General features: G+C 40.4%; 1 protein-coding gene across 1 annotated transcript; it reads right to left on the minus strand.

Annotated features, from left to right (window-relative positions):
- Positions 1 to 100: 100 nt before the first annotated feature.
- Positions 101 to 3,905, minus strand: LOC117409374 (ADP/ATP translocase 1-like). The gene is made up of 4 exons (XM_034015336.3): positions 3,671 to 3,905; positions 1,558 to 2,044; positions 1,143 to 1,283; positions 101 to 713 (listed from the first exon to the last, which is right to left on the minus strand). Exons 1-4 carry the CDS (start codon positions 3,779 to 3,781, stop codon positions 556 to 558), a joined length of 897 nt encoding a protein of 298 aa, XP_033871227.1. The 5' UTR covers positions 3,782 to 3,905; the 3' UTR covers positions 101 to 555.
- Between the last annotated feature and the right edge of the window lie 20,179 nt (positions 3,906 to 24,084).

Consider the following 24,084-nt stretch of genomic DNA (forward strand, 5'->3'; position numbering starts at 1 on the left):
TTTTTTTTCACAGTTACGGTTTTAGATTTATTTTCTTGTGTAACTCCATTCAGAAGTTCCGATGTTTAATAAATGTAAATATGACAGAAGGCAGCACAAGTAGCAGAGTCAAATAGATAAATGTTTAATCCATTAGTCACATTATTATTTTAACAGTTTGTCAAACCTTTATGAAAAAATGCTATAGTATACTATACTGCTGCACAAAATCCTATAGTTTAGCAAACTACAAAATATATGAACTACATAGGATTTTTTGTAGGATTGTAGTGTAGCATTTGTTCACATGGAAACTAAAGTACTAAAAGTACAAGACGCATTGATGTAACAGTGCATTACAGTTTTTGCATGAAATGACTCTGGGATGTACAAGATTGCTGTGATCTAAAGGACAACCATTAATTTGCAGTATGACTCCCTATTTTTATATATTGCTGTTTTATATAAATAAAGACCTACTCTAATTTCCCTAGGAAATATGCTGTTGTCCATTAAATCACAGTTTCAAAACAGTAGAATATAACTATGATCTTCAGTGTAGGGGATGTTTGAGATTTAGGTGTATTTCTTGATTTCATCATACAATACTAATACAAAAGCACCACCCATGCCTCTCAATACATTGGACCAGGCACCCTTAAAGAAAGCTCTGGGTCCTTCATCCTTGGCAATCTTCTTCCAGCAATCAATTGTGCCCGTGTACATGATATCAGCTGTCAATACAAGATAAAACATAAATTAAGCATGAGAACCTGTATTAGGTTTAAAACATTTTATATTCTAAAGGTTAACAGCTCAGTATAATTAATGTACTTTATCTCCAGAAATCCACTATATTATGTAGAAGATTGCAGGATCAATAAAGTTATGTAAAACGCACATGCAGTACACAAATGAGTCAGTTATATTTAATATTTAACTTAATAAATGAAAACGCAACATCAATAAACACAAATAGGTGACAATAAACTTTAAAATAACAAACAACTCATTTTTATCATGAAATGTGTCTTTAAAGAAATCAGTTGGTGGAAGCTTTTTTTTTTTTTTTTTTACACAATCTAACCCGTGTGCAGAACACATAATGAATACACCAGATATCGTGACCGGGTTTCATTTTAATGCTCATTTTTATAGCTCACCTCCTTTGCGACCTGACTGCATCATCATACGACGACGGACTGTGTCGAAGGGGTATGACACAATGCCAGATGCAGCAGTAACAGTCTGTGCGATCATCCAGCTGATGACGATGTGCACGTTTTTGGGATCCGGCATCATACCTGAACGTGCAATGAAGAAAATGGGATATGTGTCTTAAGTTTGCCTAAATACAAATTTGCATAGTTGACTTGTATAATCAGATCTCCTGAAAAGGTCTGCACGAGCTTCAGAATTAAAGCAGATATTTTAAGTAATATAATTTACCAAATATAGTCGCTTGTTTTAGGATCACAATGATAACATAATCATATAAAAGGAAAGTTATGCAAGCATTGCTTTTTATAACACCTTGCTCTCTGCAATGAATAGACTAAATATTACTTCTTCTCTTACCCTTGGCAGTGTCGTAGACTCCAAAGTAAGCAGCTCTATAGATGATAATACCCTGGACTGAAACGTTGAATCCCTGGTAAAGACCCTTGAGGCCGTCAGACTTGTAGATCTTAGAGAGGCAGTTGCCCAGACCGGAAAACTCTCTCTCGCTCATGCCTTTACCCACATCGGCTGCCAGCCTGGTTCTGGCAAAATCAAGGGGATACACGAAGCACAGCGAGGTGGCACCAGCGGCGCCGCCAGACGCCAGGTTACCGGCGAAGTAGCGCCAGAATTGCGTTTTCTGGTCCACTCCTCCAAGGAAGACTTTCTTGTACTTGTCTTTGAAGGCGAAGTTTAAGGCCTGGGTGGGGAAGTAGCGGATCACGTTGGCCAGATTGCCTCTCCAGAAGGAGATAAAACCTTGCTCCTTGGGGATCCTCACTACACAGTCAATGATCCCTTTATACTGCGTTGCCGCTGAGATCTGCTTGCTGACATGTTGGACCTAGATAGAGGCAGACAATATTTATATAAACATAAATATAATTAGATGCAACGTGGTGTATATAAGGTTACCCACTTTGTCAAATGATAGATAAATGTTTGTTTAACCCTTCCATTGCCACCCTTTTTAAAACACATGACACGCATTTGTAATATATAGGCCTATATATATAACTTTTTTTTTTTTTTTACTGTATAATAATAATAATAATAATAATAATAATAATAATAATATTTAATATGGAAACCGTAAAAATTATAAAGTTCGATATATTGTAATCTTTTTCATGTTACGCGCAAAAATCAAAAAGGGCCAGGAAGAATCAGAACAGTCGCAAGACCGCAATTCTGACAGTATGAGGAATGTTATGCAAATTAAGTGGTATCTAATGAACATAGCCCACGTGCAAACATCAAAAGAGTCAGATTTATTTTCCTTCTAAAGTGGTTTCGCCTGTTTCAAACAGTAATGGAGATGGGAATCTATTTCAAACAGGCTCAGTCTAAAAAAGTGTCACACACAGTCCAATGTGCTGCTGGAAATTGCTGCAATTAGAGGATGAAAGGGATAATGTAGCTGCTATGCCAAAATAAAAACTAAATAAATAATCGAATACATAAATGAATAAATAATCGGATACATAAATGAATAAATAAATGCCTGTATTTATTGATTTATTTGGACTTTTATTTATGCATTAATGTAAAAATGAATTTATTTATTTATTCATTTTGGCATAAAATATCCTTCATAACAGAAATTAGAATTGAATACATCATACATTAAAAGAGGCTACATTAAAATATGAGCTAACTTTATTTGTTTTGTCCTGATGTACTGTGTCGATTATTTTGTGTTTCTACAGAACAATGAATTTTGCACTGTAGATGACCTGTCTATAGAATGCAATCTCTGCAGCGTTATGAAGTTTAGTGCGTGAGCTGCTTTGTGTAATGTTTAAGCAACACCCACTGGCTAATTTTAGAAGCACATCCCAGCCAAACTAAAGCGTTGATGGAAACCAGAAATTTCAGAAGCAACCTTAAAGAAACCGTACAGCTTGGTGTATTTAGTGACTTCACGTCGCGTGGAGTTGCATTCACTGCAGTCACATTATGCAGAACCGACCCGGCCATTGAATCTAACAAGTCCCCGCTCTTATTTATGTATTTATTACAAATTCGTTTAAGGTTTCGTTCGTCTCGTGCTAAAACCAGCACCATGGAAAGCAGCCCTGATGTGTAGTGTAATGTGAAAAGTTTCTAAATTTAGAAATCGAAGCCAGTGCAGTTCTGTCACTTCACTACTATTAATAAACTACTATTATATATAATAATAGCACATCCACACAGAAAACACTTCCTAATTTAACCGCCAGAGACCTAATTATCGGTCTCCATTATAATAATTAGTGCTGCAAGTCATCAGGATACATACTAGTGTAAAAAAGCAGCTGCTCTCACATGTGCTCTTTAGCTTGTTTTTCCTTAATAGTAAAATGTAATTTAAGTCTCTAAAGCAGCACAAATTCACGCATTATTTGTCCGCCATTCTTATGTATATATATATATTGATTTTCTTCCTATTTTCTGGTTATCAAGGAATCGCACCAGCGCACAATCCTACCTGCAGCAGCAGTTTCACCCTTTCTATAGGGGCCACAGCTGTCTTGGAAATTGCAGCAGCAACACCACCGGCCAGAAAATCCTTCAGAAAGCTAATTACTTGGTCACCCATTTGGAATCAAATGTATCCAAAGCTGCCTCTTCAAAAATAAATGTCAAACTTAACAGTTCCCTTCTCCACCCAGTTATCGGCTTGCAACTTAATTCCCCTTCAAATGTACGATGACTTTTCTTCTTTCCTAATATACAGTCTGTCTATCGCGAGACAGGGGGGCTGGAGGAACCAAATGGTCAACTTCAGATTGGTGCTGCTAAATAAATTTCCCAGGTCACAGTTCATTCCAAACGCCATACTTATTAAAGTAAGTTAAGAGGTGTATTGGGGACGTTTAAAGGGCAAATTAAAGTTATCTTGCCCTCACTGAGCCTCTGCACATCATGTACTAACAACACCGAGTTCACGTGAAGGCGAACAAGTGGGAAGCCTGGACTACACCCACGAGACTCAACGTTTAAAAGTATCGCATAATTAAGAATTAACGTCTTAACATCAACAGAAATAAACATAAAAAGCATAAGAAAATAAATTATTTTAAACTTGTCATATTCCATTTTAAAGTTAGTATAGACAAGATCATTGATGTTGGTAAAACGCAGCTTGTCAGTCACTATGTGAAACCGGTAAATATCTCAAATAAAAGCTAAACCAGGGTGCGTTCTAGTTTTGCCCTTGGGGCGAAACGGAGTTTTTGGAACACTAATCAAGTTCCATTGGTGTCAAAAACTTTGTTCAATGTCAAAAGTGAAAGTAACTTTAATTTGTTACCGGTGTGGTGTTATTTTCAGGTACGCGGTAAAATGTGGTACACTGCGCCCTGCGCTTGCTCATGCCTAAACAATGCCTAAACAACGTCTGCTAAGAAAGCAGTGAAGCTGCTAGTAGGTTATGCTGCTTTCGATCTTTTACATCTTTTTAAATTGAATTGATCATAGGTTCCCGTCTTTTACACCGTTGTTAATGTAATTTATCATATTTTTCCACCATTAAGAAAATAGTCTGCAAATATTGATCATATGCAATACATTGGGTCTTTTACATTTCTTTTATTTGTGCAACTTTGCAGTGCTCATTTTGTCTTGTTGGTCGTGAATTGTTTTTTTTCTTTTTAGAGAAATTGATTGTCTGTTTCCAGGCAATCAAGTTTGCAAAAAAAAAAGTTTAATTAATGGTAAATGTACCTCTGTTTGATAATAGGAAAATATCTATCAGATTGCAATTGATTGCATATGTACCAAAATCTGACAAGGTACCACTTTTAATGTGACAACATACCATTTCTGACACTACACAGATCAAGATTTTGTATGTGTACCACATTCTGACGATGTACCACTTACTAACACTACACCGGTACTGTCATTAGGGTGACAGCAGCTCGGCTCTGGCAGGCGGCTGCCGGGGGAGTTCCTGCCAGGTAGTCAGGGGCGGACTTCAAGCAGGGTTCCCATCTCAAAGGCCGCAGCTTTTCCGACAGCGGCGGGCGGCTCTGGGGTGGACGACGAGGAGGATCCTGACTCTGGCTGACTGGGAATGCAGCGCTGTGATCTGCCATCTGGAGGTCCCTCTCTCTCAGTTCTCCAGACCGCCTTCACTGTGGGAGTTGCCTTCAGCCATGACAGTGGCCACTGTCTGCTCCTGATTGGTGCTTCAGTCTCCGGAGATCCTGGATTCCTTGGGCCCCACTGTATGTCCTGTTCTCCATTCATTTGCAGCAGTGTACGGTCCATAATCCCACTTCTGTACACCAATGTAGTGTTGTGTGGAAATGAATAAGGCTCACACAGGATTTGCAGGTTCTCAAACTCATGGTTTATTAAGCCAGGACACTACACTGGACAAGTACTGCTTTACCAGCCAGTGGTACAAATACATCTGACCAGCCTAGCGCTACTCAGACTGTGACAAAATAATCAAAATAGAATAAATGCAAGTCCCAAAACACACTGTTGCAGGCGTGTGCTACAGCCACTAAGTGCAGTCTCTGGTCCATTCTAGTCCTGTTTCTCTTTTGCTCTTTCGTGTGGTTTCTTCTTCCCTCTTTCTCTTGCTTTCCAACTTGTGTCTGTCCTTCGTTCTCCAGCTTGTCTCTCTCTTGTTTTCCAGCACTCTGTCTCAGCTGCACTCTGTCTCAACAGCACGCTGTCTCAGCAGCACTGTCTGTCTCAGCAGCACTGTCTGTCTCAGCAGCACTGTCTGTCTCAGCAACACTGTCTGTCTCAGCAGCACTCTCTGTCTCAGCAGCACTCTCTGTTTCAGCAGCACTCTCTGTCTCAGTAGAGCACCCTCTGTGTGGAAACACAACTATTTCAACTGAATCTCGCTAATTTAAATTATTTGACAAGGGCCATTCTTAATGGGATCCAAAAAATAAATAGGCGGGACAAAAGAGTGAGAGAGGGACAACTGAAACAGTTATTGCGCATGCCCATTGACAGAGGGATGCATTTTTTCGGAGGATTGCATTTTCTGATGTTTGTGTTGTCTGACAAGAAAAAAAATTGGCACTGCCTTTCAAAACAAGCTCCATTTCAGAGGGAGGGGTGTGAGGGTGTTTACAAATTCCATATTTTTTAGTAGTTCTATTTTTTTTGTTTGTTTTAGCAGTTCTAGTTTTTCTTAGTTAAACTGGTGGGGATAGGATGATTCTAAAATTCTAATGACGTGCATATACATTGACACCAGTCAATCACGCAACACGCGACTCTCAAAAAATGAAAGCGACGTTTTAAAAAAAACAAGCCCAATTTCGTTATTATGGCAACTGTGGACGTTATACAGGTGTCAGATACAGTAGTTCCCAGCGTACCTCTGTCAATGTCAATATAGATGCTGTTATAATGCAGTATATGGAGTGACCACTAGATGGTAGTGTATAGTGTTTATGAGAGCCTGTTATGTGGTTCCTCTTGAAAGAGTTTAAATATGTGTTTCTTCATCTCATAAAACGGTCGCAGTATATTAATGGTTCAAAATAAAAGTTATTTGTTATCAGCAAACTTTCGTGGATTCTCAATATATAACAGATACGTACCATACTGTGCATGGAACGATATTCGTCTTAAAACCTTTAAGGGGGTTACAGTTTGTCTGCTGATTTGCTTATCGAAAACTTAATATTTGTAGCACATATTTCGAAATCAGTTGTACCAGTACAGTGCACGTCAATGTCAAATGACAGTGACATTGCTTATCGGATAATGTTAAGGTGCTGTTCCAAGCTGCCCTTTTATGGACAGTGACAGTGCCAGCCTTAGTGCTGCCTGCTGTAGTCAGTACAGACGGAATCCAAAAGTGAAATACAGTACAAGGAGAGACCAATATTGTAAAACGAAACATGCTTGATTAACGGTTATTCAGCTGTACTTCTTATCCTTTTTAAGGTGGTTTAAGCCATTTAATTAAAAAATCACGTGACAATGTGATTTTTCAACTCACTTATAGATTAGGGGGAGGCTGGTAGAGTTTAAGGTCGCATTGTGCGATAGATGAGGAGGATCTATGGTCGGTATTTATGATTCTGCAGCAGGCTCAAAGAAGCCAGGTAAAGAAAGGCAGATTTAGAGAAAAAGATCAAAACAGAACCCAGAACAACTAAGAATGTTCCTTTGGTCACGTTTTTTTAATTTAATTTTTTAGAAATGTTTAAAACAGTTTGGGCGCTATTTAGCAAATACGTGCTACTGCGTTTGCGAAGCGCTGCGATAGCGCACGAAAACGTGATTTAGAAGTCGGGTCTCATGCGTGGGCTAACGAACATCAAGTAGCGAATCATGCGCCCAGCCAATCAAAGCACAGCGGGGGGAGTAAGGCTACAACCAATAAGGATTCAACATTCCCTTTAAGAGCACCTGTGCGTCTGCGATAGTGAATGGAGGTTATTTTGAAAAAAATAAAAATAAAATAAATAACTAAAAAAGAAGGAAGATTAGGCGCCTCAAGCAAGGCTACATTTTTTTTTAGCAGTCTGGGGCAGACAGTGAATACTTACGAAATAAAAAAAAAAAGTAATCTATAAGCAAAATTAAGTTACATAATTATTTTTATATTTCACTTGCTGAGCGAGCAAGCAACGGGGGAGCGAACATTTTAGAATCAGGAGTTTTCCTTAAGTTAGGCATGTGCAGCTCACCTTTGAACCACGAGGACCATCGCTGTCTATTATAAATGCTTTCCTGTTAAAAATATACTAATGGTACGCATTTGCGTCTTATACAACAATAACAAAGTACGTTTTAGTTGAGGTACCCTCCTTCTAAGAATAATATACGCATGGATTCTCGATTATAGTAAATTTTAAAGCTATACATGAACCCTAAACTATATATTTCACAGTGTTACTCTATATAGACAACTGCATTCAATACATTTTTAACCAAGTCAAAGTCAATTAAGAACATGGTTACACATTTTGCCAAGAAGGCTTACAAAGCTGCAGCTAAATTATTATTGTTTTTCTATTGTTTTGTTGCCAGGTGGTGTTTTTTTTTTTTTTTTTTTCTCACTTCAACTCATTATCTGAAGTCAGTTCTTTTGCCACAGTGCTATAAGTTAAGTTCCTGTGTTGCAGGTAATAGGACCCTATTTGAGTGCTGCAGTTGCATTCCTCAAAGCATCCTCATCACTTACATTACCTCCACTGGCAGCTCAAAAAATACCTTTACATGTCAACACAATCATAGAAGATATCTTAACTGGCACGCTTCCTTTATTGAAGCTGGGGTGTTTGCCATCTGTAAATATGTGTCTTTTGAATTCAGTTATATTACTGTATAGTTTTCATTAGCACACCATAATCTGTCCAAGGTAATAGCCTCCCTTTTTAACGCATACCAGTGCTCAGATTTCTTCAGTATTGCTGTACTTTCAGTTTGGCAGCTGTTTGTGTATCAAGTGAATACAACATCATATTAATGGTGAAGTACTTGTCAAGCCGATCTCAGTCAAAGCAGTACCTCCCCACTGTGCCAGGCTCGTTCTTTCTATGTGTTAAGATAAGCAATGTTGCTTGAGTGAGAGGGGATTTGGGTGCTTTCTGTTGCCTATAGCAACCTCACACTGTTGAATAGAAAGAAACAACACAAGGCGGAACAGATTGTTGACACTAAAGAAAGTTGATTTCACTGTCTACCGGAATGCTGCTGTCTGTCATATTTGTAAAATATGGTAACAAATAACTACATTCTTATCAAACAAAAGTGATGCTTGAATGGAAAAATGCATTCTATTGATTTTTTAACAGCATTTATTAAAAATGTTCAACCAATGAATCAGTCTTTATTTAATAGTGAATCACCATCACAAAGTGCTTTACAAGATACAATAAAAAACAATGCATAATACATTAAATACAGTGAAAAACAAAGCATAATACATTAAATACAAGGCTAGGATGTGAAAATTCTAAAACATTGTGGATGCGTATGTCATATAGAATCATAAGAAGATACAGTGAAAAATCAGAAGTAGCAAAGACACAACAGCTGATAACACATATCAGGCTTAAAGAGCATGCAATGCAAGAGAGAACAAGTGGGTCTTGAGAGTTGATTTAAAGCAAGCGATGGTGGGAGCATCACGCACCAAAGCTGGGAGAGAGTTCCAGAGAGTCAGAGCCATGAAGCTAAACGAGTGTTCTCCAAGTGTGATGCACAGTCATTAAACCTTATCGACAGATAGACCTGCAGGTGCCGCAATAGCTGTGGATTATTTAAACACAGTTGAAACTATTGTACAGTTGGAAGTATGTGGTTTTTGAATACCAGTCGGCATGTTGATTTTAAGTAATAATTATAAAAGTTATGAATCATTGTGGTCTATTCAGATTGGCGGTTGCCTTTTACTTTTCGGAGCGAACCAAAGTAAAATTAAGAGCCTTCTAAATTCTGCCCTGTGATCATTTCAGCACCTTAAACAGCACATTTTTTTTAAATCCCCCCCCCCCCAAAAAAAAAACAAACAACGGGATGCTTATTGCTATAGAAAGTTTTATTAAAGTGCATAACTGCTTCAACTTGTAAGTCACGTGGGTTTTAGTGAAACAGTACGCTGCAATTTGTTTGTCTATGATTTTCGTTGGCAAACAACATGGTTCAAGTTCTGTGGCTAGCCTACAGCCTGTGGGAGACTTACGCAACCTGCACAGACTTATTTTTAATTAAAATGTTTCTGCAATTATCACCATGTTGATACAGAGGCACACAGACACGTATTTTTACATGATAAGATATACTTGCAATGTGGGTTCGTAGAAATGTATCGAGCCATACAATGGTTCCAAAATGAACTCGCTTTAGAAAAAAAAGAAAGAAAAATACAGACATCGTTGGTTTTATAGTTTGTTAACATAACTTGGCATTTTGAGCAGAAGGCACACGCGCTCCCTCGCAAACTGAACACTCCTGTTAGAAGCAAAAAAGAATGTTGACTTCTGTGGGCGATCGTATTGCTCAAGTGTTAGCGCTTTTGCTAGGTCCAAGCCACCTAGAGCAGTGGTTTGGATGCCCTACCATGGTGCCTTGCCTGTGCAGAAGTCGGGCACTATACAGTGTGCTGCTCCCTCCAGGGTGAAAAGGAGTCGCCACCTGCCAAGAAGAGCAAGAAGGGGAGGAGCGTCTGTTCCCAGAGGCAAGCCAGGAAGGTAGTGATAGAGAGAGCTGCTGCCATTCCAAGAGCCAGAGAAGTAGGAGCTGCCATCCCCAGCACCCAGAAGGGGGGAGCCCGAGCGTCCACAGCCCAAGAGGGTTAAGCCAACATCTCCAGCATCCAAGAAGGGGAAGCCTGTATGTCTAGAGCCCAAGAAAGGGAAGCACCAGTCTCCAGCGACCGAGGGAGAGCCGCACCAGTCTCCAGCAACCAAGGGAGAGCAGCACCAGTCTCTATTGACCGAGGGAGAGCTGCACCAGTCTCCAGTAACCGAGGGAGAGCCACACCAGTCTCCAGCAACCGAGGGAGAGCCACACCAGTCTCCATCGACCGAGGGAGAGCCACACCAGTCTCCAGCGACTGAGGAAGAGCTGCAGCAGTCTCCAGAGATAGAAGAAGACTACCGACTGCTCTCGCCTCCACCACTAGAGGGAGACTACCTGCCGCTCCCGCCTCCACCACTAGAGGGAGACTACCTGCCGCTCCCGCCTCCACCACTAGAGGGAGACTACCTGCCGCTCCTGCCTCCACCGCTAGGGGAGACTACCTGCTGCTCTCGCCTCCACCACCAGAAGAATACTATCTATTGCTCCTGCCTCCAGCACAAGAGGAAGAAGCCCCGCTGTCTCCAGCGCGAGAAGGAGAAGCCCCGCTGTCTCCAACGCGAGAGGGAGAAGCCCTGCTGTCTCCAGCATGAGAGGGAGGGGCCCCGCTGTCTCCAGCGTGAGAGGGAGAAGCCCCGCTGTCTCCAACGCGAGAGGGAGGAGCCCCGATGTCTCCAGCGCGAGAGGGACAAGCCCCGCTGTCTCCAGCGCGAGAGGGAGAAGCCCCGCTGTCTCCAGCGCGAGAGGGAGAAGCCCCGCTGTCTCCAGCGCGAGAGGGAGAAGCTTAGTTGTCACCAAAGAGAGAGAAGCGGTGCGGCCAGTGAATTCTATTGGACAACAGCCAGGCCAGCCTCAGCAGGCACTGCATTTGCTGCTGAGGGGAGCCTGGTGAAAGCCAGATGCACATCTGCGTTCCGAGGGTCCGCTGCTGCCGTCGCCTCCCGAGGGTGAGCTCCTGTCCTGTCCTGCACCGCCTGGGGCTGTAAAGCCTGCACTGCCCGGGGATCCCAGCTCGTCATAGCCCAGGGATGCCAGCACTGCATTACTGCTGCCCACGCCACCACCACTTCTGGAGTACCCTGCACCGGTGTAAGATCTGCCTCGGCTGGAGGAGCCAGCCTTGTCGCTGTCGGTGTTGACATTTAAGGATAGCCTACCACCGTGGCTGTCACCCATGGACCCATTGTTGCCCTTGGACTTTTGGAACTTTAAGGGGGAGATGGCCATTGAAACCAGGTGTGCGTTACACAAGGTGGGGGGGAGGGGGTGTGTGGCAGGGGCAAGAGCCCTGCTTGTAAATAAAGTGCAGCGTTTTGTGTGTTTTGGTGGTGGTTGGCAAGGATGTGGTTAATTCTTGCCCCTGCCAAAAACATGTAAGAATGTGGCTGCTCCCAAATAGAATAATTGGTGATAATTGGGAGCAGCCACATTCTGCATAATTTGCATGACTTGTTTTTGTTTAACCTTTTATTTTGGCTCGTGAGCTGTGTTTTTGTTGTTCATTTTGATTTATGAAAATAAACCTGCAGTTCTGAGTCTCCTTTCTGCCTTCTGACTATCTTAGACATCCGCCAACCAAACCACATGCATAAATAAATAAATGTTTTATTTACATCCTATCATAACATTGTACATCCACCTTTGTCTTGTGTTTGCTTTTTTGTCCTCCTCCTCCCTCCTCCTCTGCTCCTTTCTAATACTGCACTGTCCGCACAGGGATCCCTCTGTGGGGGAAGTGAGTCTAACTCCTCCGACCGCCCGGGTCGGACTCCTGCCCAAGTCCCTGCCATCCCCAGCGGTTTCTCGTCGGTCAGAGGGGACCCTCGGCCACATCTACACTTTTGCAGCTTATGCGCGAGCCTCATGGAGGCCACAACCTGCTATCACTCTCCCTAGTTTCTTTTCTAGGTCCGAGCACCTTTCTTGCCCACACTCTGAGGCAGGCCAAGTCCCCCACCTGCCTAGTTGGGCCCCATGCAATGGGGGGGGGGGGTTCTCTTCCTTCGTCTCTCCTATACGGACGTGAGACACTTTTCCCTAACTCTCCATGCCACACAGCTGCCAGCCGATGCTGCTGAGTAGTGACGGGATCTATCCTTTTGTCTTCTATCTCTCATTCTCCTTGTCGCCAAGCAGCCAGAGGATGCTGCCTGACCTGACCTGGACTTGCGAGCGTCCTTAATGTTTGTCTTTTCATTCTCCTTGTCGCTCAGCAGCCAGAAGATGTTACCTGACTCAGTCCTTTGAGTACAGGGAGCTGTCCAGCTGTTCTATGCCTAACACCATTGTCACACAAGCGCTCACACACTCCCAAGCTCACTGACCCTCACGTCCTCCTTTACTCTCAAGCTCTTGTAGGTGCCCAGTGAAATTGTTGGTAAACTTAAAGCCTCCATGCTGGACAAGCCCAGTTGGACAAAACAACAATATTTGTCCACTATACAAAAAATAGGTATTTTTATTTCCAAGCTATTATCTGTGGTTCTGATGGACAAGGGTCACTCAGTATGGTGTCGACCAGAGCCTCCAGTGAAATGTGAAATGCCCATGACTAATCAATAGGACTGACGAAAAGCACAGTAATTGAGTCAAAGGCAGCTACCATCCTAAAACCAGTGATTTTTTAAATTCAGAGTGAAACGTATTATACTCAAGATTTGAGTTGCATGCTGTGAAGTTTTGCTGGTGTTCAGCCTTAGCGCTGTAATAAGTGGCTTGAAGCAGCGACTTTTTCAAGACTAAAGTTCAGGTGCATTGTTGTCTTTTGAATGGCCTGTTATGTATTTTGCAGGCTTTCAAAAGGTAATAAGGTAATGGTTTTCAGACTAGAAGATGGAACAGTAATTACATTGTTTTTATTATCTACATGTGGTTTTACATAATATTTTCCAGCAAAGTGTAGTTATGACTAGAGTATTACAGATTTTTTTTTACAACTGTGCATACATAACATATTTAAATAATCAATATAGCATATTGCTCAGACTCAGAAATTAGAAAATGGTTAATGCAAGATTATGCAACAATATATTGTTTAGATTGCTGGATCTCTCGCTGAGCTGCTTCCCCAGAAGAATCCAGGAGGAGCTAGTAGAATTGTGGCCCCTGAGTTTCAGAACATGTTGAATCGAAGAGTTTGAAAAGCTGTGGAAGAGGTAGGATTTGTTTAAGAAAATACACTGAACACCTGATAGAAGCAAAAACTGTTTTTAATTCATTATAGTGGTTGGAGTTTACAAAATAATAACGTTTAAAATTTAAATTTCTAGTTACATTACTGTAGCCTTAAAACCAAGTTAACATTTTAATTGACGTTTAATTTAAATAGAGGATTTAGAGGTGTGATATAAAGTTTTGAACATCACAGGGACATTAGACTTAATTTTTAGATATAAACAAACCACATTTAAACGACACCTTGACACCCTTCCCGATTTTACGTACAGATATGATAAGGAGGGACTGGGCGCTATCAAAGGTGATGCTATTCTTAAACTTGGGATTGATTTTTAGAAATAGTTCTGCAAATCATGCTGAACTTGCAGCTAGAACATCCAGGGAATCAATGAACTCGGAAGGTTCACCAAGTAAGTGGAGTGACGATGTCAAAATAAACAAATAAAAACATGCACGTGTGTAATATCTGTTAACTGGTAAATTACAGTTATTGTATAAAAAACTCCTATAGCACTTTATGGTTTTTCACATGCCGTAAATCCTCCAACAGAGGGCGCTCATGTACTGCAGCACTGTACAAGCGTTGGTAGATTTGTCGAGAGCAATAGCTGGATTAAATAAGATACAATATGCAACATTATCATACTTTTGTAACATTTAAAACCAAAAAATTATTTTCTATGCAGCATGTTTATATATATACATAATTTTAAGCAGACACCCTTATCATGGGCAAACTTACAATTGTTACACTTATAGCACATTATTTTTACATACAATTACTCATTTATACAGTTGGGTTTTTACTGGAGCAATCTAGATAAAGTACCTTGCTCAAGGGTACAGCAGCAGTGTCCCCCACCTGGAATTAAACCCACGACCCTCCAGTCAAGAGTCCAGAGCCCTAACCACTACTCCACTCTGCTGCCCTATAGTTATCATAGATAGTTTATTAGGGTTGACAACTGATATACTTATCAAGTTCACAATGTGGTTTCTAATTCCCATTGATAGCAAAGTGGCCAATTGTTTTGCCTGCTATTTGGCACTAAGCGTATTAATGTGTTCTCTTTCACAAAGGTTCAACAGGAAGAGTTTCTGTGCATTCTCGAAAAATTTGACTTGCACCTAAAGAAGGAGCATGTGAAGCTTTTCCTGGCAAGATGTGGCCTTGAGAACAAGAAGTCTGCATTCGACTATGTAGAGTTATTTAAGAACTTCCTGGACCAAAGTGAGAGACAGAGAGTCACCCACAAAGTCCTCTCCCAAGTTAGTGCTTTCATTCAGCCTGTCATGAGAGCGGTGATAATTAAAAAAAAAAAAAAATTTATGTATTGAGCACACACATTCCTAGTCCTAAACCAGACATTTTTTTAAATTAAATTTTAAAATATGGCACACTAATGCATTCACGAGAGGTATAGTATTGAAGTAACCTACTGAAGTGATAATACTGAGTCCTAAAAAACAGTACAAAGCAGAAATATTTTGACAATGAGACACACGTTGAATAGCTTTTCTGCAGCATCCTTTTATTTGTTTTGGAAAATGGATGTGGACAGGCAACCAGGAGCTTAACCAAAGCTACACACTGCTAACAGATAGTGAGAAAAAATATCCTGTAAATCCCAAAGGACAGGGGCTTAACACAAGCTGCAACTGTGTACCTAGTTTCCAAGGAAACTTCACATTGCAGCTCTGAGGTGGTTGCATCAACATATATACAGCAAAGTCTTCAAATGTATGAAACATGCAGCTTTAATTCTAGGAGAAAACTGTTTTGCGTGACATATCTTAAATCATTGCCAGTTGTCAGTTAAAAGAACATGCTCCATATACACACCTCATTGCTATCTGGCACATCTTTGATAGTTACATTGGTGCAGAAACTTGAGCTATACATTATTGTATTTTCTCTGCTAATGCCTGTACAATAAATTAGCAGACAGCCGAGCTCTTCACAAAGTTCTTATGGTAAATTATAATTATAATAATTATATTAATCTGAAAGTACACATTTCAAAACTGTTAAATATGTTTCTGTTAACATTTATGTATTAAGGTAAATCTGGAAGAAAAAAAAAAGTTTTTTTTTAATGTTAAATCTAGGAAAAATTATGTGATTTAAGTTAAATCCAGAAAACACTTTTTTTTTTTTACACTTGGTGCTCCATATATATATATATATATATATATATATATATATATATATATATATATATATATATATATATATATATATATATATATATATCCCTACGTGTTGCTACAACTGTTTAAATAATGAGTTATAAATAATGAATTACAATTTTTCTTTTCATTGTTAACATCCTGATAACTTTTTACACACATAACTTTAGTCTGTTTCAAAACTTTTTTCAAAATGCCCGCTCTAGCACACTGGGGTTTGAGATCTGTCCTCTAAAACATAACAAGTGCTCTGGCTTTTCAGTTCCGTACCACATCATGGACTGTTACTGCTGTGTTACCTGTTTGACAATGCGGTCAAAATAGCTTTGAAACAGACTTTAAAGTTAGAAGTGTAAAAAGGATGTTAACAATGAAAAGAAAAATTACAGGTATGTTATTTTAACCGTTGTAGCAACACGTGGGGACGTGTAACGCTATATTTTTCTGAACCCCGCTACCTACTATTTAATGCTTCAGTTAACATAGTTTTCTTATCAAGACTTTTTAATTTGTTTTATCTTTCTGTTATGTTGCAGTAAAATTGACAAGCTATACAGGGATATCAATTAGCCAGAATTTCGAGCAGCAGTTGAGAGCAGGTATGAAATTGCCGAATACATTGTGTTTACTGGTAGTGATGTAATGGCTAGTTTGTTTGTTTACATACACTAAATATGCTACTAAGGTTTATCATGTTAATCTGATAATAGGATTGTTAACCCAATTCAGGGCTAATGCACCAAAGAATAGTGAGGGATGGGGGGGGGGGGGGGGGGGTGATCAAAGAAATAAAACAAAATAAAATCAATAAATAATAATGTCATAGACTTAAAGTCATACCTTTGAAGTCATAATGCATTGCAAGTGTTATTAGGGAATGTTGTGCTGTGTTTTCAAGCGCTTCAATGTGACAGCGGGTGCGTTCACGGAGATCAAGAGCAGCCGCCGCAGGGGAGGGATACCATGGTAAATAGGTTACCTATTTACCATGGTATCTCTCCCCTGGGTGCGTTGTGTTTTGGTGAGCAGGAAAGCAGCGGGCGGGATGGCGAGCTTGTCCTGCTGCTCCAACACAAGCTACCTTAAGAGCCGGTACGATGCGGTCAATGGGTGAAGTTCGTCAGGAGTACTGCATAAAAAAAAAACGAGTGTGTTGTCGTGGCAGTTGGTGATCAAAGAAATAAAACAAAATAAAATCAATAAATAATAATGTCATAGACTTAAAGTCATACCTTTGAAGTCATAATGCATTGCAAGTGTTATTAGGGAATGTTGTGCTGTGTTTTCAAGCGCTTCAATGTGACAGCGGGTGCGTTCACGGAGATCAAGAGCAGCCGGAGATCAAGAGCAGCCGCCGCAGGGGAGGGATACCATGGTAAATAGGTTACCTATTTACCATGGTATCTCTCCCCTGGGTGCGTTGTGTTTTGGTGAGCAGGAAAGCAGCGGGCGGGATGGCGAGCTTGTCCTGCTGCTCCAACACAAGCTACCTTAAGAGCCGGTACGATGCGGTCAATGGGTGAAGTTCGTCAGGAGTACTGCATAAAAAAAAAAAAACGAGTGTGTTGTCGTGGCAGTTGGTGATCAAAGAAATAAAACAAAATAAAATCAATAAATAATAATGTCATAGACTTAAAGTCATACCTTTGAAGTCATAATGCATTGCAAGTGTTATTAGGGAATGTTGTGCTGTGTTTTCAAGCGCTTCAATGTGACAGCGGGTGCGTTCACGGAGATCAAGAGCAGCCGCCGCAGGGGAGGGATACCATGGTAAATAGGTTACCTATTTACCATGGTATCTCTCCCCTGGGTGCGTTGTGTTTTGGTGAGCAGGAAAGCAGCGGGCGGGATGGCGAGCTTGTCCTGCTGCTCCAACACAAGCTACCTTAAGAGCCGGTACGATGCGGTCAATGGGTGAAGTTCGTCAGGAGTACTGCATAAAAAAAAAACGAGTGTGTTGTCGTGGCAGTTGGTGATCAAAGAAATAAAACAAAATAAAATCAATAAATAATAATGTCATAGACTTAAAGTCATACCTTTGAAGTCATAATGCATTGCAAGTGTTATTAGGGAATGTTGTGCTGTGTTTTCAAGCGCTTCAATGTGACAGCGGGTGCGTTCACGGAGATCAAGAGCAGCCGCCGCAGGGGAGGGATACCATGGTAAATAGGTTACCTATTTACCATGGTATCTCTCCCCTGGGTGCGTTGTGTTTTGGTGAGCAGGAAAGCAGCGGGCGGGATGGCGAGCTTGTCCTGCTGCTCCAACACAAGCTACCTTAAGAGCCGGTACGATGCGGTCAATGGGTGAAGTTCGTCAGGAGTACTGCATAAAAAAAAAACGAGTGTGTTGTCGTGGCAGTTGGTGATCAAAGAAATAAAACAAAATAAAATCAATAAATAATAATGTCATAGACTTAAAGTCATACCTTTGAAGTCATAATGCATTGCAAGTGTTATTAGGGAATGTTGTGCTGTGTTTTCAAGCGCTTCAATGTGACAGCGGGTGCGTTCACGGAGATCAAGAGCAGCCGGAGATCAAGAGCAGCCGCCGCAGGGGAGGGATACCATGGTAAATAGGTTACCTATTTACCATGGTATCTCTCCCCTGGGTGCGTTGTGTTTTGGTGAGCAGGAAAGCAGCGGGCGGGATGGCGAGCTTGTCCTGCTGCTCCAACACAAGCTACCTTAAGAGCCGGTACGATGCGGTCAATGGGTGAAGTTCGTCAGGAGTACTGCATAAAAAAAAAAAAAACGAGTGTGTTGTCGTGGCAGTTGGTGATCAAAGAAATAAAACAAAATAAAATCAATAAATAATAATGTCATAGACTTAAAGTCATACCTTTGAAGTCATAATGCATTGCAAGTGTTATTAGGGAATGTTGTGCTGTGTTTTCAAGCGCTTCAATGTGACAGCGGGTGCGTTCACGGAGATCAAGAGCAGCCGCCGCAGGGGAGGGATACCATGGTAAATAGGTTACCTATTTACCATGGTATCTCTCCCCTGGGTGCGTTGTGTTTTGGTGAGCAGGAAAGCAGCGGGCGGGATGGCGAGCTTGTCCTGCTGCTCCAACACAAGCAACCTTAAGAGCCGGTACGATGCGGTCAATGGGTGAAGTTCGTCAGGAGTACTGCATAAAAAAAAACGAGTGTGTTGTCGTGGCAAATCAATAAATAATAATGTCATAGACTTAAAGTCATACCTTTGAAGTCATAATGCATTGCAAGTGTTATTAGGGAATGTTGTGCTGTGTTTTCAAGCGCTTCAATGTGACAGCGGGTGCGTTCACGGAGATCAAGAGCAGCCGCCGCAGGGGAGGGATACCATGGTAAATAGGTTACCTATTTACCATGGTATCTCTCCCCTGGGTGCGTTGTGTTTTGGTGAGCAGGAAAGCAGCGGGCGGGATGGCGAGCTTGTCCTGCTGCTCCAACACAAGCAACCTTAAGAGCCGGTACGATGGGGTCTGGTTGTAAAATACTTTACAGAGGAATAAGTAATAACATTTGTGATTATTTTATTTGCAGTAAGTAAAATTGTATTGTAGTTATAATTTGTGGGCCACTATTCACAGTCCTTTATTTCATGTTTTTGAGACAGTTGGTGGTAAACTTGGTTTAAGTGTTGAATTTAAAAGTAGTTTTTGGACCCATGATTAAGGTTGAATGAACACCAAAAACAGGCTTTTATTAGAGTATGGGCTCAGTGAATAGGACCCTATAGAGCAATGGTTTTCAACCTGGGATAGGCTTCCAACTGGTACGCAGCAGCAGTTGTCTTTATGACGATGTGATTCCCCAACCACAATACTCCCTTAATCACACTATCGTTATGTGTTTGTACCACTGCACCACCTACAAAGAAAAGGACTTGGAGCAAGTCTGAGAAGTTATGATGAGAGGTATTTCTTGTGAGCTTTCAAAGTTAATGATGGGGAACCAAAGGAGCCACAATGAGTTGTTTGCGTTGAACTCATATCAAATAATTAGATGAAGCCATCGCAACTTGGAGACAAAAAAATCAGTTGTAATAGGGTACTGTTTTACAATAGCCATTTAAAATTGCACATAGTTACTGATACACCTGATGGTCCCTGCTGTAGACACTGGTAGTTGAGGTGAACAGGTTGAAAACCACTGCTATAGAGCACAAATGTGAATTCATTATAATGCTGAATGTTGATTATGTTTCTTATTGTCAGCACAAGGATGCCAGATAAAGAATTAGATAAAAAAAAGACTCAAGGTAGCACATTATCCTTTGAAACACCTGCCACCTTTAGCACACACTTTTATGTCAATGGTCCATCCTTTGTATGAAAGAGTAAAACTGTTATACAAATTGCAAATTGTAGAATGGCTGCCATTGCTGTCCTGTTGACAGTATTGCATCATGTTGCTATGATTTATCTCAAACTAACCTTTTTCTTGAAATCTCAACCAATATTTTGTGTTTACAGTTAGTCACTGTTCAAATACCTTTAAATGTAATATCTCATTGTAAATGTGCATTAGTATTTCAATGTACAGATATATTTATTTTCTTAATGTTATATAAACTACCCTACCTTTTAATAACATTAGTATTGCGACACCCTGTTCCCCAGTACTGTAACAATATTGGTTTATGGGTAGTTTATGTATTAATTTATCTTAATACGTTTTATCCTGGTTAATAAATAAAAATTAAGGCATTACAACGTTTGACAAACCTACATAACAGGTCACAAAGCAGCCCCAGCTATTGGTCTTTTGTGTCCAATCAGAAGCCACTGACTGTTAGTGGGAGCCAGTTCATGCTACTAACCCAGTGTTCAGTAGCTGTTAGGTTTCTTATTTGAAGGTTATTGTTAAAGATTGTAACAGCATTGAAATCAATACAATCTACTTTTTCCTGAAGCAAATGTAAACTTTTAAAGTTTCAGCCCCTACTTGGTGTCCAAGCGCAATGAAGATGAATGTGAGAGTCCAGGGACACACTAAACCTGCAGGAAGATTGATTCCCTGGTATTAAATGCAGACATTGATTGAGCGGTAGACATCCTTTCTTTGGGGACGCTTGGCTATCAAAAGCCTGATTAACGTCTGATAGTCATGTGTGGTGCTCTCGCTCTTGGGGTCTGAGGCCATGACAAAGAGTTAACCACCAGCATATGCTGAGAGCATTGTGGGCCACGCTGACCCAGCACTGAACTCAGCTGCACTGACTGTGCTGCTGCTGCCTGGCCTTCTCAGGTTCAGTCTAGAGATCACTGATGAGGAGTTTGAACAGCTGCTGGACAGTTCATGGCCATGTTCGATTCTCGGTAAAACATGAAAAGAACTGCATTCTCCAGCTGTTCCCCAGCCCTAATTAAATTTGTATATTTGAATTACTCCAGTAACAAAAAACAAAAATAAAACTCCCATTTTTATGTTTTATGTCCTGACCTTTACAGTCATTCTTTTTATTTCTAAGCTTTGTTGATCTACTATTGTATGTTGTCTATAGTTGTCATTACCTAACCTTCAGCTAGCTTTACTGCCAGTTTTGGTCTGCAACAGTAAATGATTATCTATGGCTGGCTGTCATTTGTTTCCTCATTCCATAATTAAAAGACTTGACACTTCAACTATTTCTAACTGCTCTATATTGTATTGTATGCAAGCAACGTTGAGAGTTTGATACAGTAGATCTGTTTATCCACACAGTAGGGTTGTATCACACAGCTGTATGCAACCACCCCAGCCCTTGTTTTTATATGGCCGAGACACGCAAGACACAAACTGTAAAACATGAAATGTTTGCAAGCAAGACATTTTAAATACTAGCATTGTTTTAAACATTTTTTTTTTAATTCTTTCCAGTATTAAAACATTATTACTCTGTGCAGTAGTTATTTCTTGATGGCAGCAAAATACATTATTTGTGATACAGTATTTTCAAATGATGAATGGAGGGCAACCGTGGATTGGAGGAGAAACAGTTGCACTTCCTGTCTTTGCTGTCAGTATATTAGCATTTGTGTGTGTGTGTGTGTGTGTGCGTGTGTGTGTCTGTCTTTGTGACCTTGCGTCACACTTAATTGGAGGTTACTGGGGGACATACATTGTGACACCAGCATAACTGTCTGTAGCGAGAGACTACTGACTGTATTACTAATACTATTAGGTTTTAGCCTAAGTCACAGCCAGATACATGCTTGAACTTACATGCGGGAGCACCGTTGCTGCCTTTATGATAAAGGCTTTCCTGTTAAAAATGTCCTGACGAGTATGCCTTTGCGTCTTAAAAATAATATTGAAGTCCGCATTATTTTTATTGGTGTGCCATGCGCATCTTTGTACCAGTCATGTGAAACCCCTGCTTATAACTGTAAATATAGGCCTACACTGTAATTATAGGCCTCTGCTGTTATTTATTATTAATATTTATTGTTATTCATTCTTATATACACTGCTGTGCAGAAGTCTTAGACACATTCAGGAGTTACAATATATGGATGTTATGAGCATCAACAATTTACTCAAAATCTCCACTAGTGTTTTTCCACTATTATAACAACTCTTATAACAACTTTGTTATTAATACAGCTTAGTTTGGGTGAGAAGAAACCAAGCTTGTCATTTAGCAATCTTAAATTCACTTTGATCAGAATCTTCAAAAACTTGTGATCACAACTCAAAGTAAACTATACATGAGCAGCTAATATGAAGTGTTGTACTAGCTAATCCAATAATAGTAACAAAAGTAATGTGCAAAAATAAATGTAATTTATACAGTGTCAAATCAAAAAGACAAACATTAAATCAAGTGACAAATCAAACAACTACAAACCATAGTTAATAAAACGTGCCTAATCAAATTGACGAGGAACCCTGTTACATATATAAAGATTATTTTTTATATATATTGTAGCCTACTGAAAAATGTGTAATTAAAAAAATATATATGAATAAATATGAATAATAACAGAGGTGTATATTTACAGATTAATTAATGAATTACACTATGTAACACAATTTTTGTTCCTGGGTAGTAAGTGTTATTTCCTAATTGCTTATGCCTCAAAAGTATAGAAAATGGCTATTATTCCCCACAAACTTTGCTTTTGTGACCAGGACAGTGATATTTTGAAATTTACCTATTTCCAATGAGAAAACGGGCGAATTTGTGTCTTTTCGTTCACATAAAGTCAGAAAAAAACAACATATGAATCCAAATTAACATGTATTTATACTAAAGTAATACAAAAATGACTACAAAAGATTTAGAAGTGAGTAGTTTTTCGAGATTTACGATTATACTGTCAATCACTTTCACGAATCAGCCCCCAAATGTAGTCTCCCATCATGTTCTTGTTATACTGTCCTTGGTAGCGGCGTTCAAAGTCCAGTATATCCTGGTGGAAGAACTCGCCTTGCTGCTCCGAGTACGCTCCCATGTTCTCCTTGAATTTATCAAGATGAGCATCAAGGATATGGACTTTGAGGGACATCCTACAGCCCATTGTGCCGTAGTTCTTCACCAGAGTCTCAACCAGCTCCACATAGTTTTCGGCCTTGTGATTGCCCAGGAAGCCCCGAATCACTGCGACAAAGCTGTTCCAAGCCGCTTTCTCCTTACTAGTGAGCTTCTTGGGGAATTCATTGCACTCCAGGATCTTCTTTATCTGTGGTCCGATGAAGACACCGGCTTTGACCTTTGCCTCAGACAGCTTAGGGAAGAAGTCTTGAAGGTACTTGAAGGCTGCCAACTCCTTATCTAGAGCTCTGACAAATTGTTTCATAAGGCCCAATTTGATGTGCAGTGGTGGCATCAGCACCTTCCGGGGGTCCACCAGTGGCTCCCACTTGACGTTGTTCCTCCCCACAGAGAACTCGGTCCGCTGTGGCCAGTCCCGCCTGTGGTAGTGCGCCTTGGTGTCCCTGCTGTCCCAAAGGCAAAGATAGCAGGGAAACTTGGTAAAACCGCCTTGGAGACCCATCAGGAATACCACCATTTTGAAGTCTCCTATGACCTTGATGCCATCTCAGAAAAATGCAGATATGTATCCACTTAGGCAGCTGGAACTAAACTGAACTGGTGGGCTTAAGGCCCCTGTATTTATACTACTATTTATATTACTAGAAAGTTCTAGAAAGTTCTAGAAGTTACTCCAAGTTTACTCAGCACTGAATCTATCTGGAATGTTCTGGAAAATAGGTAAATTTCAAAATATCACTGTCCTGGTCACAAAAGCAAAGTTTGTGGGGAATAATA

The sequence above is a fragment of the Acipenser ruthenus genome, chromosome 2 (assembly GCF_902713425.1).
Source record: "Acipenser ruthenus chromosome 2, fAciRut3.2 maternal haplotype, whole genome shotgun sequence".
Lineage (NCBI taxonomy): Eukaryota > Metazoa > Chordata > Actinopteri > Acipenseriformes > Acipenseridae > Acipenser > Acipenser ruthenus.

Excerpts from the sequence above, each read along its gene's own strand:
- LOC117409374 (XM_034015336.3), bottom strand. The coding sequence starts at position 3,781 with ATGGGTGACCAAGTAATTAGCTTTCTGAAGGATTTTCTGGCCGGTGGT. Across the intron at positions 1,284-1,557 it reads AGTCTACGACACTGCCAAGG|GTATGATGCCGGATCCCAAA; the intron begins GTAAGAGAAGAA and ends TTGCACGTTCAG. Across the intron at positions 714-1,142 it reads GCAGTCAGGTCGCAAAGGAG|CTGATATCATGTACACGGGC; the intron begins GTGAGCTATAAA and ends TTGTATTGACAG.